The 14,884-nt window shown below is 41.2% G+C and overlaps 1 protein-coding gene across 2 annotated transcripts in view; it reads left to right on the top strand.

The window, feature by feature from the left end:
* Positions 1–14,884, top strand: part of LOC100589053 (cytochrome P450 2J2) — a 32,404-nt gene that overhangs the window by 13,134 nt on the left and 4,386 nt on the right. For both annotated transcript variants that reach the window (XM_003265154.3, XM_030812921.1), the window contains exons 3-8: positions 1,295–1,444; positions 1,838–1,998; positions 3,645–3,821; positions 5,814–5,955; positions 8,682–8,869; positions 12,654–12,792. In XM_003265154.3, coding sequence (XP_003265202.1) covers positions 1,295–1,444; positions 1,838–1,998; positions 3,645–3,821; positions 5,814–5,955; positions 8,682–8,869; positions 12,654–12,792 — 957 coding nt within the window. The remainder of the gene's footprint in view (positions 1–1,294; positions 1,445–1,837; positions 1,999–3,644; positions 3,822–5,813; positions 5,956–8,681; positions 8,870–12,653; positions 12,793–14,884) is intronic.

Here is a 14,884-nt window from a genome sequence, read left to right as displayed (position 1 = left end):
AGGGAGAAGGAGGTGTTGAGGTGACACTCAAATGGGTAGATGATGGAAAGAAGGAACACTTAGAAGAGTACAAAGTATTTGGTTTAGTTGGGCATGGGTGAAAAGTCGTATGGAGAAAATTGTGAGTTCAATCATGGATATGCTGAATTCAAAATACCTTTAAGTCAGCAAAGTCAAGCAGGCAGTGTTGCATATATGTTTCTGGAGCTCAGGGACAGAAATAGATGGTCACTATCAATAGATGTTATTTAAAATTTTAGGAGTTGATAAGATTTCCCAGAAACAGAGTATAGGGTGAGAAAAGTAAGAGGTTTTAGATGAAGAAAAAGTTCCTGAAGAACTCCACCATTTCAAGATTTAATAGAAGATGAACCAGCAAAATATATAGGAAGTTGCTGGCAGAGAATTAGGAAGAAAATCTGGCGACAGTGGTATCCTGAGCACCACTGGAAGGCAGTATTTCAAGAAAGAAGTGTCTGCTGCTGCTGCAAGTAAGACGAGGTCAAAAGGTATCCCTGGATATGACAACAAGGAGGACCAATTCAGTGGGTAAGAAGGCCATAGTCAGATATTAAAAGGTGTTGAGGAATGCTCTGGAATTGAAGAAATTGAAAGGAGTGTGGCATTACCTGTGTTATAAAACAAATGATGGTCTGTCAAACACACCGAAATTTTTTTTTCTTTGCTTGTACTCTTCTTTCTGTATGGAACTTTCACTCCTCCTTGATCTCTTGATTCCTTACATCATCTTTTAATGTCCAGGTTAGATAGGACCTCTCCTATAAAGCCTTTCTTAGCCTCTTTAAGAGTATGGGCATTGTCTTATCTATTAGTGCATTCCTAGTGTTTAGCATAACATAAATACTTAACTTTACTTATGTAACTAATAATCAAAGCATTGGCTTTGGAATAAGGCAGACCTGAAATTGAATACCTGTTTAGTTGCTTACTGTGAGACCCTGTAAAGTGTATTTTATCCTTTATCTCTTGTTCCTCAGTTTTTTCATTAGAAAATGTGTGGGTGGGGGTGGTAATAATTATACCTATCCCAGAGAGTTTCTATGAGTACTAAATTATATAATGCATAACAAAATACATATTAAAGTGCCTGCCATTGCAAGCAATCAGTAATATTAGCCATTATATCCATTGCTTTGGGATTATTTCTCTGGGCAGTTTTCAAGTGCCTTAATGATCTTCTCCTGTCCTTCATCTGATACACATCCCCATATCATTTGCTGGATATTCACATTATGGAATCAGAATACCGTAATGTTGACTTTCTTTTTCCCAGGGTTGATTATGTCAAGTGGCCAGGTATGGAAGGAGCAAAGAAGGTTCACTCTGACAGCACTAAGGAACTTTGGTTTAGGAAAGAAGAGCTTAGAGGAACGCATTCAGGAGGAGGCCCAACACCTGACTGAAGCAATAAAAGAGGAGAACGGTGAGCATTGCATATGACAGATGTGAGAGACTGTGTCCCATTTGTTCACTGGACAGATACTTACTAAGTGAGTAAGTGCTTGTTCTACGCCCAGCACTGTGCTGGGAATGGAAGATAGAACAGTGAAAAACTCCGTCCTCAAAGAGTTTTAGAAGTAAATACACAAAGATGGGCACTAAACACATTACTGAATTTAAGCCCTGGTCCACAGTTTGACTTCCCTGGAGCTGACTGAATACTTGTTGTATGTCAGATGCAGTGTAAGGTCATGTGGCCAGAGCCTCATATATGGTTCTGCACTAGGTATGTCTTATGCCATGTAAAGTAGACTCTCAGTAGGAAATGGAGACAAATCCATCAGAAGGATCCATCTTGCCCTTCCTCCACCTTCAGGACAGCCTTTTGACCCTCACTTCAAGATCAACAATGCAGTTTCCAATATCATTTGCTCCATTACCTTTGGAGAACGCTTTGAGTACCAGGATAGTCAGTTTCAGCAGCTGCTGAAGTTACTGGATGAAGTCACATACCTGGAGGCTTCAAAGACATGCCAGGTAAGGCAGCTGTCTCTCCATATCTTGGTTCAGCAAATTGGGGCCAATGTCAGACACAGATGGGTTTTTCCTTTTAGTTTTTTGTGGATTTTTGAAGCTAAAATATAACCTTTCAAAACTGATTTCAACACAAACTTATTTGAAATCAATCTATTGACTTTAGTTTTTTAAATAATATGGAATATTTATATGCAAAACCATTTCTAACATGCATGTAAAGTACAACATGTTATATGACACACGCCTATCCACCTATGTTGTTCTTTTTAAAAAGAAAAACAATATCGCTGTTCCCCTTGAGTCTCTCCTCGCTGTGTCCTTCCCCAACTCGTCCATTTCCCTCCTCCCTCGGAGGTTCTCTTCTGTATTCGCTTTCTTCCTCAGCAAGTTGCTTTGAGATTCATCTGTGCTGGTTGTTCTTTTTTAATGCAGATTAGTATTTCATTGTATGAATGTGCCATTTTTTGTCAATCTGTTCTGTACTGATGGACATTTGTTTCCAAGTTTTGGATGCTATGAATAAAGCTGCCATGAGCATTCTTGTACAAGTGTTCTTGTGGTTACATCCACTCATTTTTTTTTTATATCTGTATCTGGAGATAAAAGATGTTTAAAGATTGCCAAGCTCATTGCATTATTTGCCTGCCCACCAGCACTTAATATCATCAATCTTCTAATTCCGTAGAGTATAGCCGTTTGGAGTTCAAACTCACTTCTCCCTTGGTGGGCCCTGCACTCCAATTTTTGTCCCTGTAAGCCTTTGAGTCTTTGTCAAAAACTCTGCTTGGTTTCTTGGTTCCTCAGACACTTTTCGGAATTTGGAAGACATTTCTGGGAGCCGGGGGGCGGGGAGAGAAGTTGACCCCAAGTATTGAGTTCATCCCCTGGGCTTTCTTCTTCCCCTAAGCCTTATCCTGGAAACTACCTCACTACCTTAATTTGTATGTATGTGTGCTTAAATGTTTACACATGTATCTTTTTCGTCTTTTCTTGGTGTTCTCAGTAGAAAGAGTGCCCTTGAATTATGCAGTATGCCATTATCAAAATTTTTAAAAATTTCCTTGGTTTTAAAAAATGATTTTATTTTTGAAAATTACAAATATATATAAAAGAATATAATCATGAATCACTGTGTACTCATCAGTGAGCTCTAACAATTATCAACACATGGCCATTTTCACTGTATCTGCATCTATGCCCTACTACCACATTCCCACTGTCCCTGAATTATTTTGGAGCAAATTACAGACCTCAATTATTTGATACATAAATATTTCAGCATATATTTCTAAAAAGACCCATTTTAACAAAAATAAAATACCATTGTGCCTGAAAAATATGAACAATAGTTATTTAATGCCTTCAAACACTCAACCAGTGCTCAGATGTCCCCAGATGTCTCTTAAGTATTTTTTTTGGTGGCAAGCTTTTGGGGTGGTGAGAAGTGGTCCAAGGCTGGATATATTTTTGACAGAGAGCTGAACTGTTTTGCTAGAGGGGTGAGAGAGAAAAGAGGGGTCAAGGATAACCAAGGTTTAAGTGTGAGCAAATAAAAGAGATGGAAAGAGAAGACGGTTTCTGTTGTCCTAAAAAGTGAAAAAATGGCACCATGTTACCTGCATGATTGTTTTGTTTTTCTCAATTAGCTCTACAATGTCTTTCCATGGATAATGAAATTCCTGCCTGGACCCCACCAAACTCTCTTCAGCAACTGGAAAAAACTGAAATTGTTTGTTTCTCATATGATTGACAAACACAGAAAGGATTGGAATCCTGCAGAAACAAGAGACTTTATTGATGCTTACCTTAAAGAAATGTCAAAGGTGAGAAAACCAAAGTCATTTTGTATTTTGTTCTTAGAGCACAAATAGGGGTATATTAGTTTCCAATTGCTGCTGTAAAAAATGATCACAAACTTGGTGCCTAAAATAGCAAAGATTGATTCTCTCACAGTTCTAGATGTCAGAAGTATGAAATCAGCTTCACTGGGTTACAGGTAAGGTTTTGGCTAGGCTGGATCTCTTTGGAGGTGCTGGAGCAGAATCTGTTTCTATTACTTTCCCAGCTTCTAGGAGCCGCCTATGTCCTTTGGCTTGTGGTCCCCTCCTTCATCTTCAAAGCCAGAAGCACAGCATCTTCTCTTCTCTCTGGTATCTGCTTCCATCCTGACATTCTTTCTCTCTGACTTTGACCCTCTTCTTTCCCTCTAATAAAGACTATTATGATAACACTGGGCCCACTGGGATGTGCCAGGATATTCTGCCCATCTCAAAATCCTTAACCACATCTGCAAAGTTCCTTTTTCCCTATAAAGTAACATCCTTAGGTTCCAGACATTAGGATGTGGATGGATATCTTTGTGGGTCATTACTCAGCCTGCTACAGGAGTAAAAATAGGGGCAATATTTCAGAAAATGTAGGGTAGCATTAACTCAAGATTGATGATGCAATTAGAGATAAAGACAAGGGTTAATGACATTTGGTTTGAGGTCCTGTGAATGCCCAAATACGGCCCTTTCATCCCCCATCCCCTACCCTCTACTGTTATTTGGAGGTATACACAAAGGGGGAACATAGCAGTTAATCCTCAAAGCTCTGTTCTATCATTAGTTGGGCCTGGACCCAATGACCTACCCTTTTCTCAGCCCCCATAGGGAACACAAGTAAAGCTGAGTTGGATGCCAGAGTTTAAAGGCCAACTTTATTAAGGCCTGTGTTGGGCTTTGCCTTCCCTTCTGTTTTGTACCTTTCACTTTCCAACATTATAGGCCAGAGGTGAGGAGGAAACCAAATTGAATGCATGACCTTTAACACAGTTACCCCTCTGGTTAACACATATCACTGCATCAATACTGTCATCTTTACACATCAGGAATTGGGTCCTACTTCTGGAGTGGAAAGAATGGTGGATTTCTTTCCCTCTTATTTCACCTTATTGGTATGACATTCATAGAAGTATTATCTTCTCTTCAGAGGAGGAGACTCACTATATGTTGTGCAGGTAAGGAAGGGACCATTAACATCAAGAGCAACACTGGACAAATTGAAGTTTCCAGAAGATGATGGTAAAGATGACAGAGTATCATGAGGAATGGTTGGTAGAATCAGTGAGGTTCAAATTGGAAAGGAAAAGATGAATGAAGAGATATGAGAATTGTTGTTCGTAAGAGAAATTCCTTTTGCCTTTTTTTTTTTAATTATACTTTAGGTTTTAGGGTACATGTGCACAATGTGCAGGTTTGTTACATATGTATCCATGTGCCATGTTGATTTCCTGCACCCATTAACTCGCCATTTAGCATTAGGTATATCTCCTTTTGCCTTTTCTGTTATCAGTACAAACATTTGTTGAGTATTTGCTCTGCGTCCTTGCATTCATATAATTCATAATGCCCTCTTAAGGGGTGTGCACTCCTATTTCCAGTGTATAAAACAGGAAACTAGAACAGAGAGGTTAAGTAACTTGCCCTAGGTCACACAGCTGCTAATTGAAGTGGTTAATATTGGAAGCCAAATCTGTCTTATTCACATCCCATTCTCCTTTCACTGTACTAAAAGCTTCCCCCAAATTACAGGCATAAGAAAATAATTGTCTTGATTTTCATCCATCCAAAGGTGTCCAGCACTTGGGGCAGGACAGTGCTAATGATATTGCTGTAATAAGAGTCTGCCTTCTGAAGAGGCCAAAGGGAAAATTGTTTCTTTTGGGGACCTTTTCTTCCAAATGTCCTCCTAGGGTGAAGCCCCTGTGTGTTACGGCAATCAGGAATCCTCTGAATAAACCAATAAATAACATTAAACATTGTGTTTTCTAGCACACAGGCAATCCTACTTCAAGTTTCCATGAAGAAAACCTCATCTGCAGCACCCTGGACCTCTTCTTTGCTGGAACCGAGACAACTTCCACAACTCTGCGATGGGCTCTGCTTTATATGGCCCTCTACCCAGAAATCCAAGGTGAGCATGTCAGTGAGGGAGCCTGGACCAGGACAGAATAGTGCCTGCTGGGACGTGCTGCCTGAAGTTGGGGCCAGAAGATAGCATTGTAGGATGAAAAGAGAGGCAGAACAGTCATGAGTGATGAGGACTTGGAAACTGCACATTCTTCACATTTTCTGTCTGAATTGTGATGGGCCCAGGTAATATAAACGTAAGAGAGAATCCCTGTCCTCAAGAAGCTCAGAGGCAAGAGGGAAATCAATGAAGTCAGTCGACATTGAGATAGTTCCAGGAAACAGTTACTTTCTGATGTGAAAGTCTAGTTGTGTCCTTCCCTTCTTTTAAGTGATGCCTTCCCATTTCCTCCTGAATAATGTTCAAGCACTCTAGTCTGGTATATATTACCCTCCGATATGCCCCTTCTGCCTGTCTAGCCTTGGCCCCACCTACCCTCCATGGTGGTGGCCTCACTAAGTGACATGTCACTTTCTTTGCAGTCTATATTTATGCCTCTATGTCGTGATATATGCTTTTCCCTCTACTTGCCCAGTTTTCCTACATAGTAAACTCCTAGCTCTTCTTGAAGAATCTGTTCAAGTACTACCTCTCTAAGATGTTTCTGCACTCCCCTAGGAAATTATTAGCATTTTCTCCCTCCAGAGATGATGTAATGTGCCTTTATTACTAGGCTTATCATGTATCATCTATATATAGCTTCCCCACAGACTGTAGTCCACTCAAGAATGATGTTCTCATCATTTTTCTTCCTCCAGCTTCCAGAAAAGTTTGAACATATGGGGCTGGGAACTCTTAACAATACAGTTTTTCAAATTGTGGGTAACTGTTTATTAATGAGGCATAAAATCAATTTAGTGGATCAAGACCAACATTTTTTTCTTAAGATAAAAATAGAAAAGATCAGAGTGCTTCCCACGTACTAAGGTAAGTTTCTTTACAGAACTTTATTTTTTTCATCTGTAGCTGCATAACGTATGCTTTATATGTATATTTAGGTATATGCATCCAGGGTCATGCTCAATTAAAAAGGCTAGTAACAAACACACAAGCACTGTATGATTCCACTTACATGAGTTATCAAGAATAGTGAAATTCCTAGAGACACAAAGTAGAATGGTGGTGGCCAGAGGCTGAGGGAGGGGATATAGAGCTTTAGTTCTGCAAGATGAAAAAGTTCTGGAGAGTGATTGCCCAACAATGTGAATATATTTAATACTACTGAGCTGTTGATTTAAAAATGCTACCATAGTAAATTTTATGTTATGGGTATTTTACCCCCAAAGAAGATGTTTTTCAAAAATGATAATTTATTTCGCTTTCAGGTAAAAAGAAAATCCAAACTAGGCTTTGCAAAGCCGTTAGGGTTTCCAACTCCTTCCAACTTGCTGCTCTGTTGTGATTAGAATGATGCCCTTGTCAGCACTCTGTAAGACGGCTCACCAACAGGCTTTGCACCAGTAGGAAGCGAAAGGGGGAAGGAAGTGCATATCCTTTCTTTAAGAACTTGTTCCAAGGATTAAACATCACTTCTGCTTACATTCTCTTAGCCAGAATTTAGTAATATGGTCACACTTAGTTACAATAGGACCTGGAAAATATATTCTTTTTTCTCGCTCTGTCGCCCAGGCTGGTGTGCAGTGGCACCATCTCGGCTCACTGCAAGCTCTGCCTCCCGGGTTCACACCATTCTCCCACCTTGGCCTCCTGAGTAGCTGGGACTACAGGCGCCCACCACCACGCCTGGCTAATTTTTTGTATTTTTAGTAGAGACGAGATTTCACCGTGTTAGCCAGGATGGTCTCTATCTCCTGACCTCGTCATCCGCCCGCCTCGGCCTCCCAAAGTGCTGGGATTACAGGTGTGAGGAAAATATATTCTTTAGCTGGGCAGTCAGGTCTCCAGCTAAAATCTCTATTACTCTAGAAAAAGAGAAAAGAGATAAGACTGCTACAGTTTCTCTCTTTGGCTAGGTGAGCACTCAACCAGTGAAAGAAACTGGGAGCAGTCCTATCTGGTCACACAAACCTCAAAACATCAGTTCATGTAAATCTCAAAACATCCTTAAGACGAAGGTAGATTTATCCTCACTAATCAAATAAGGAACTGAGGTTTAAAGAGTGTAAGTAACTTACAGCATCAATGTTGTAGAGCAAGAGTTTGCAACCTGATGGGTCTTACCTCAGGGCCCACTTTCCACTCTTATATGTCCACCTGAGAAATTAACGTCCGTAGATCTGCTATGGGTTGGATATTTGGGCATAGCCCAGCCCAAATTTATATGTTGAAACCTCATTACCAGTGTGATGATATTATGAGGTGGGGCCTTTGGGAGGTGATTAGCCTTCAGGAATGGGAGTAGTACTGTTATAAAAGAGACTCCAGAGAGCTACCTCACTCCTTCTACTATGTAAGGACACACTGAGAAAATGCCATTTGTATACCAGAAAGTAGGTCTTCACCAGACACCAAGTCTGCTGGGGTCTGAAGTGATGAAGTTTAGCCATGTTAATCCTGGTCATTCCATCCCATAGCCTAACCAGGCTCAAGGAGATTTACAGAGATGGTAGTTTTCTGAATAAGCCTTTCAAAAGGTCAAGAACCATTTTATTTCTTGCAACCTGGTCACTAATTGAAATACAACAGATGACATCTTGGAGACCACTCATACCTCTTTATAATAAAGCATAAAAGTTTAAAAAATAATAGAACGCTTCCCTCTTTACCAGAAAAAGTACAAGCTGAGATTGACAGAGTGATTGGCCAGGGGCAGCAGCCGAGCACAGCCGCCCGGGAGTCCATGCCCTACACCAACGCTGTCATCCATGAGGTGCAGAGAATGGGGAACATCGTCCCCCTGAACGTTCCCAGGGAAGTGACAGTTGATACCACTTTGGCTGGGTACCACCTGCCCAAGGTAATTAAGCAGATCTTCAAGCCCATCTTTTAGATGGGATAGAAACTGAACTTGAGAAGTGACATTTATTCTTCTCCTAAGAAATCATTTAAATGGAAGAAAAAGATATCTTATACCTGATATAATACTAGATTTTCTCCATGTGTAGTCTTCAACTAGATAAATAGATATTGTGGGGAGGGGAGCAGGAAGGATTCCCGTGCTAAATATGTTTAGATAAAGACTAACTTTTCTTTCCTGTGGGGCCTCTCAGTGTTTTTACTATGCTAATGTGCATTGTGAGTCTGTGGGCACGCAGCAGGCAGCAGTTCTAGGTCAGACTTTATCACAGAACACTTTTCTCTGTTTTGGTAGAACATCTCACCAGACTAGGGATCTGCCAAACTTTGGGAAATTCTGCTTCATGATCCTGGGGTTCTAGAATGCTAAAATGTGAAAGGACATTTAAGACCACCTAGGACAACATCACATTAATGCTGGTGTTTTTAACATAATATCCCCACAGGTATTTTTCCAGTTATTTCTTATAGTCCCATGATGTATAATTTATTAATTAATGTATTTACTTATTTATTTGAGATGGAGTCTCGCTCTGTTTCTTCCAAGTAGCTGGGTCTACAAGCATGCGCCACTGTGCCCAGCTAATTTTTGTATTTTTAGTAGACACGGGGTTTCACCATGTTGGTTGGCCAGGATGGTCTCGATCTCTTGACCTCGTGATCCACCCACCTCAGCCTCCCAAAGTGCTGGGATTACAGGTGTGAGCTACCGCTTCCGACAGATGTATAATTTATTATCTTATAAGGAAGCCAATCTAGGCGTGTGCAATATTCATTACTGGGAAGGGAAAGAAAGGAGCGAACATGTATTAAGCAATGATTATGGGTTGTGGACAATGTGGTCTCTTTCAAAATGTCTTATTCAATTCTCAGAGTAAGTTTACTCAGAAGAAGCTTGTTATTTCCATGTTATGGATTGTGAAGTCAAGGCTCAGAAAAAATGGGTTTGCATGAGATCTCTCAACTATGAAGAGTTGGGATCTAGAAGCAGATCTGTTCTGTTTCTTTGTGAGACACCATGCTCCCTTCACAGGAGTTGCTTTACTTTGACTTTAAAATCATCTCCCTACTATTTTTTCAACTGGTGTAAGTTAAATTCCCTGTTCTCACAAGTGGGACTCTTTCTTTTTCTTTCAACTTTTGTTTTAGATTCAGGGAGTACATGTGTAGGCTCGTTACAAGGGTACATTGCACGATGCTGAAGTTTGGAGTATGATTGAACCATTACCCAGGTGATTGGCATAGTATCCAATTGGTAGTTTTTCAACCCTTGCCCCCCTCTCTCCTCCAGTAATCCCCAGCGTCTATTGTTCCTATCTTTATGTCGATGTCTATCCAATGTTTACCTCCCGTTATAAGTAAGAACATGCAGTATTTCATTTTCTGTTTCTGCGACAAACAGAATTCTGATGTCACTCCACTTGCCACTCTTAGGATCTCTGCAGACAACTATCCTGTGCCCTCTAGTGCCCTCTCCCCACATTGCACATTTTCAGTTCCTTTCCTTGCTTTCTAACCACTTTGGTCAGCCTCTGTGGATCAATTCCAGTCTGTCTAAGTACCTCTGAGTGTGTCATACCTGGGGAAAATCTCGAGAAGTAGAATCAGAAGAGCTTACCCATTGGGCACTACTTGCTTACTGTCCCTGCAGAGCCAGGAAAAGCAGCTGTTACATTTACTATTTCCTTACTGATTAACCATCTAGTGGATAAAGGCTGAGGTCTAAATTCCCCAGATGCTGTTTGCATTTTTCTAGCAATTTATTTAACTCAAGGAAACAAGCTTGACTTCTTCTGCTACTGATTTTTGTCAGCTTTAAAAATCATCTTGGGAACTGACAAATTGAAATAACCGTGTGTTACACAGTCTATGAGCTATGACTTTGATGTCAAATAGACCTAATTCAAATCGTGGCTCTGCCTCCTCCCACAGTCTGACTCTGGGCCCATTATTTTACCTCTCAAAGCTTCAATTTCTTCATCTGAAGAATAGATAGAGCTGAAAAATGCATTTAAAGCTACTTTACAAGATCCACATGGAGGTAAAATGAGATCATGCATGCAGGGCATTTAACCTAGTACTTAGTACAGAAAGTGCTTAAAATAGCAGTTATTGGCCAGGCATGGTGGCTCACACCTGTAATCTCAGCACTTTGGGAGGCTGAGGCAGGTAGATCACCTGAGGTCAGGAGTTCGAGATCAGCCTGGCCAACATGGTGAAAACCGTCTCTTCTAAAAATATAAAAACTAGCCAGGCATGGTGGTGGGTACCTGTAATCCCAGCTACTTGGGAGTCTGAGGCAGGAGACTTGCTTGAAACCAGGAGACAGAGGTTGCAGTGAGCTGATACACTGCACTCCAGCCTCAGTGACAGAGTGAGATTCTGTATAAAAAAAAAAGTTATTACTAATATTGAAAATCATTGATATTAATTCCTTGAAGTAATATTATATTAATATGTTAATATTTGAATGAATTCAACAAACACTACATACCTGAAATGCTCAGGTCTGGCAAAACAACCCTGAGAAAATTAATCATGCAAGTACATATTTAGAAACATGATAACTGCCCAAAGGAAAAAACTCACTGTGGTCTATAAAAACACAGACTAGTAGGAGTGGTCAGGGAAGGCTTCCAAAAGGAAGTGACGTTTGAGCTGAGGATTAGCTTCAAGAGTTAGCTTGATGACAAAGTGGGGAGAAAGAACATTCTTGGCAAGAGGAATAGCATTTAAAAAGGGTGTTGGAATAAGTAGGAACACAGCATGTTTGAGAAACTGAAAGAAGAGCCCTGTAGGGGGAGTGCAGGCAGATGGGGAGAGTGGCCCAGACCAGGACCAGGTGATGAGTCTTTGCCCTGAGAGCAATGGGTAACTATTGAAGTGTGTCAAGTCCTAGGTATGAGCAATGGGGGCTGTGGAGGTGGGGAGTGACATGACTAAATCATGCTAGAAGCTCACTCTCTCCCAGAGTGTGAAGCAGATTGAAAGGAGTGACAGGATTTGGGGCATAGTTAGGAAACTATAACAGGGGTCCAGGCAAGCCAGGAAGAAGTCTGGACTAAGTGGGCATGGTGGACATGGAATGGAGGTGAAAGTAAAATTGACCAGTCTCGCTGATGGGTTGGATAAAGACAGAGTAAAGGAAAAGTGCCCTCTGGGAACTCCTGTGTTTCTTAGTATGTACCTGGATGGACAGGGGCTCCTTGCATGGGTCTACCTGATTCTATTACTAAACCTACCGTGGGGAGTGGGGTGCCATGTACTAGACATCGGAGGAAAGAGAATGGCGAAAACAAGATGAATGACACGTCTTTTACCTTTGTAGAGCTGCCATCGTTATAGCTTCACTGAGCAGCTGGGCTGGTTTTGGTACAGTGCAGACTGACTGTTGGATTATTCTCTCATCAGTGCATTCATGTCCCCTCCTTCCAAGACCTACCGAAACTGACCTGTCCCTGTAAGGAAGCTCGATCCTGCAGTCAAGAGTAGCCAAACATCCTTGTTAAAATTCCCAGCAGGGAAATCCAATCTAATTTGTAAGCTGTCCCAGACAAAGAGGAAGGTCCTGAGTTGGGGGACACAGGAGACTGTGTACCACAATTGGGGAGGGTGGGGCAGTATGTTCAGGCCCCCGGCATGGACGCCTGAGGATGACCACCCCTCTGCATAGGTGTGCTTTTTCATGGGTCAAGCCTTTCCTGAGTCTCTGCCGCCTTCTCTAGGGGACCATGATCCTGACCAATTTGACGGCGCTGCACAGGGACCCCACAGAGTGGGCCACCCCTGACACGTTCAATCCGGACCATTTTCTGGAGAATGGACAGTTTAAGAAAAGAGAAGCATTTATGCCTTTCTCAATAGGTAAGTTGTAGTAAACAGGTGTGTGGGAGTCCAGGGCCCCTCTCCCAGCCCTCCCCTGCTCTCTCCTGTTTTCCCTTGTTTTCACTGGAATGTCTCCAGACAGCCTGGCAAGTGCGACTCACTCCATCTTGCTGTAGGGGGCAGCCCTGGGATTTCCAGGGCTGGGCATTGCTTCAGCCTGCCCTTACTTCCTAAGCCCTCCATTGCCTCTGCTAGAGATTTCAGCTTTCCTGTGTTCTGTCCTCTGGAAAACTGGTGACAGAGACCCAGACTCCACCACCAGCTCACAAAGAGGATTAGGTGCTGCCATTTTTTTTTCTTTTTTTGATACGAAGTTTCACTCTTATTGCACAAGGCTGGAATGCAATGCCATGATCTCAGCTCACTGCAACCTCCGCCTCCCAGGTTCAAGCAATTCTCCTGCCTCAGCCTCCCTAGTAGCTGGGATTACAGGCATGCACCACCATGCCAGGCTAATTTTTTGTATTTTTAGTAGAGACGAGGTTTCACCATGTTAGCCAGGCTGGTCTCGAACTCCTGACCTCAGGTGATCCACCCGCCTCGGCCTCCCAAACCTAAAGTGCTGGGATTACAGGTGTGAGCCACTGCACCCGGTCGAGTGCTGCCATCCTTACTAAATTTAAAATGTCCTCAGTTCTTTTTAAGGGCTGCCCACTCACACAGAAATAGAGCTGATCTATAATAAGGAGATAGAGAGGGACAAGGGGAAGGAGAAACTTATTTGTCACATGGACATCAGTCAGTGGCTTAACTTGATTAGATTCTACTCTCTAAGTACTCCCTTGAAAAGGTTCTTTGGTCTTTGTAAATTTTAATTCATTTTTAAAAATCTAATTAATACATTTATATAATATGTAACTTGAAAATTAAGAAAGAAGAGGCAGTGAAAACTCTCTTTTTTCTCCTGTTTTTAAGATAGCCAGGTCCAAAAATATATTTTTAACTTATGACATTGAAAAATCAATAACAAAACTTCTTAGTATGTTCCAGGTTTTGAGTTAGATATGTTGCATAGATTCTTTCAAATAATTTCACAATTCTTTAATTCCATCAATATTTATTGAGCATCTATTATGTGTCAAGCATTCAGCCCTGGTGATATGACAATGAATGAGTGAAACAGAAACCAAAACAAAACAAAACTGCTCCCATGGTGCATATGTTCTAGTGTAATCATATAAAGTTTATATTACTATAACCACTTTAGTGATGAGGAAACTGAGACTTAACCAAGTATAGAAACTAAAGTCATAAAACTCATCTGGCAGAGGTAGGATCAATGTCAACCAGATTAATCAAAAACTAAAGTGGGTGTTCTTGCTAACACTATCTACTGAAAATAACTAAATACTACACAGACCCACACTGTGGAATGCACGATAGTTTGCTTATTGTTAATTTAAAATATGTATTGATGTTCCAAGACAAGATCATTTTGCTGAGAATGACACTGAGGCTCAGAAAGGGCAGAAACGGAAAGACCCATGTTGGTGTGACTCCAAAGCCCATGCTCTCGCCCTGTGCTGTGCTGCCTTAGGTGTCTCTGGGCTGATTCTGATGATCGATGCCGTCTTTGTCTTTCTTCATCTAATTCTGTCACGTCCACTCACGCTGGACAATTCACTTTGAATATGAAAGCTGATATAAGATGTAGGACTATCTTCCAGTCTTCCTGTCTACAATAGTTTCAAATTTTGTATTATAGCACCAAGTTTCAGCTGTTATGTTCCAGTTATTATAATTAATTATTCCTGTTCTTTGGCTCTTGCACAACATCCATGTGAAAATGCTAGAAATGTGACCTCTGCATTCCACAAAAATGCTTCATCTAATGCCAGCTGCAACTGTGATGAGAGGAATCTTATTAGAAGTCCATGGCTTTAAAGGGAAAAAGAATCCTCTGGGCTAAGTGATGCCTGGATACCTTTTCTTCACATCACAGAAGCCTGTTTCTCATAGTTCCTTCATGTCTCCTGTTTTAAAAAAAATTATCTTATCTGAATTAGCAGTAGTCTTTTTAAAAACTATACACGGTGACTCACTGCTGCTTTGCTATTGAGAGTTGTATTGC

This window comes from Nomascus leucogenys, chromosome 5, assembly GCF_006542625.1.
Source record: "Nomascus leucogenys isolate Asia chromosome 5, Asia_NLE_v1, whole genome shotgun sequence".
Lineage (NCBI taxonomy): Eukaryota > Metazoa > Chordata > Mammalia > Primates > Hylobatidae > Nomascus > Nomascus leucogenys.
Note: the sequence above shows the minus strand (reverse complement) of the source record. Positions and strands in the feature narration are given on the sequence as shown.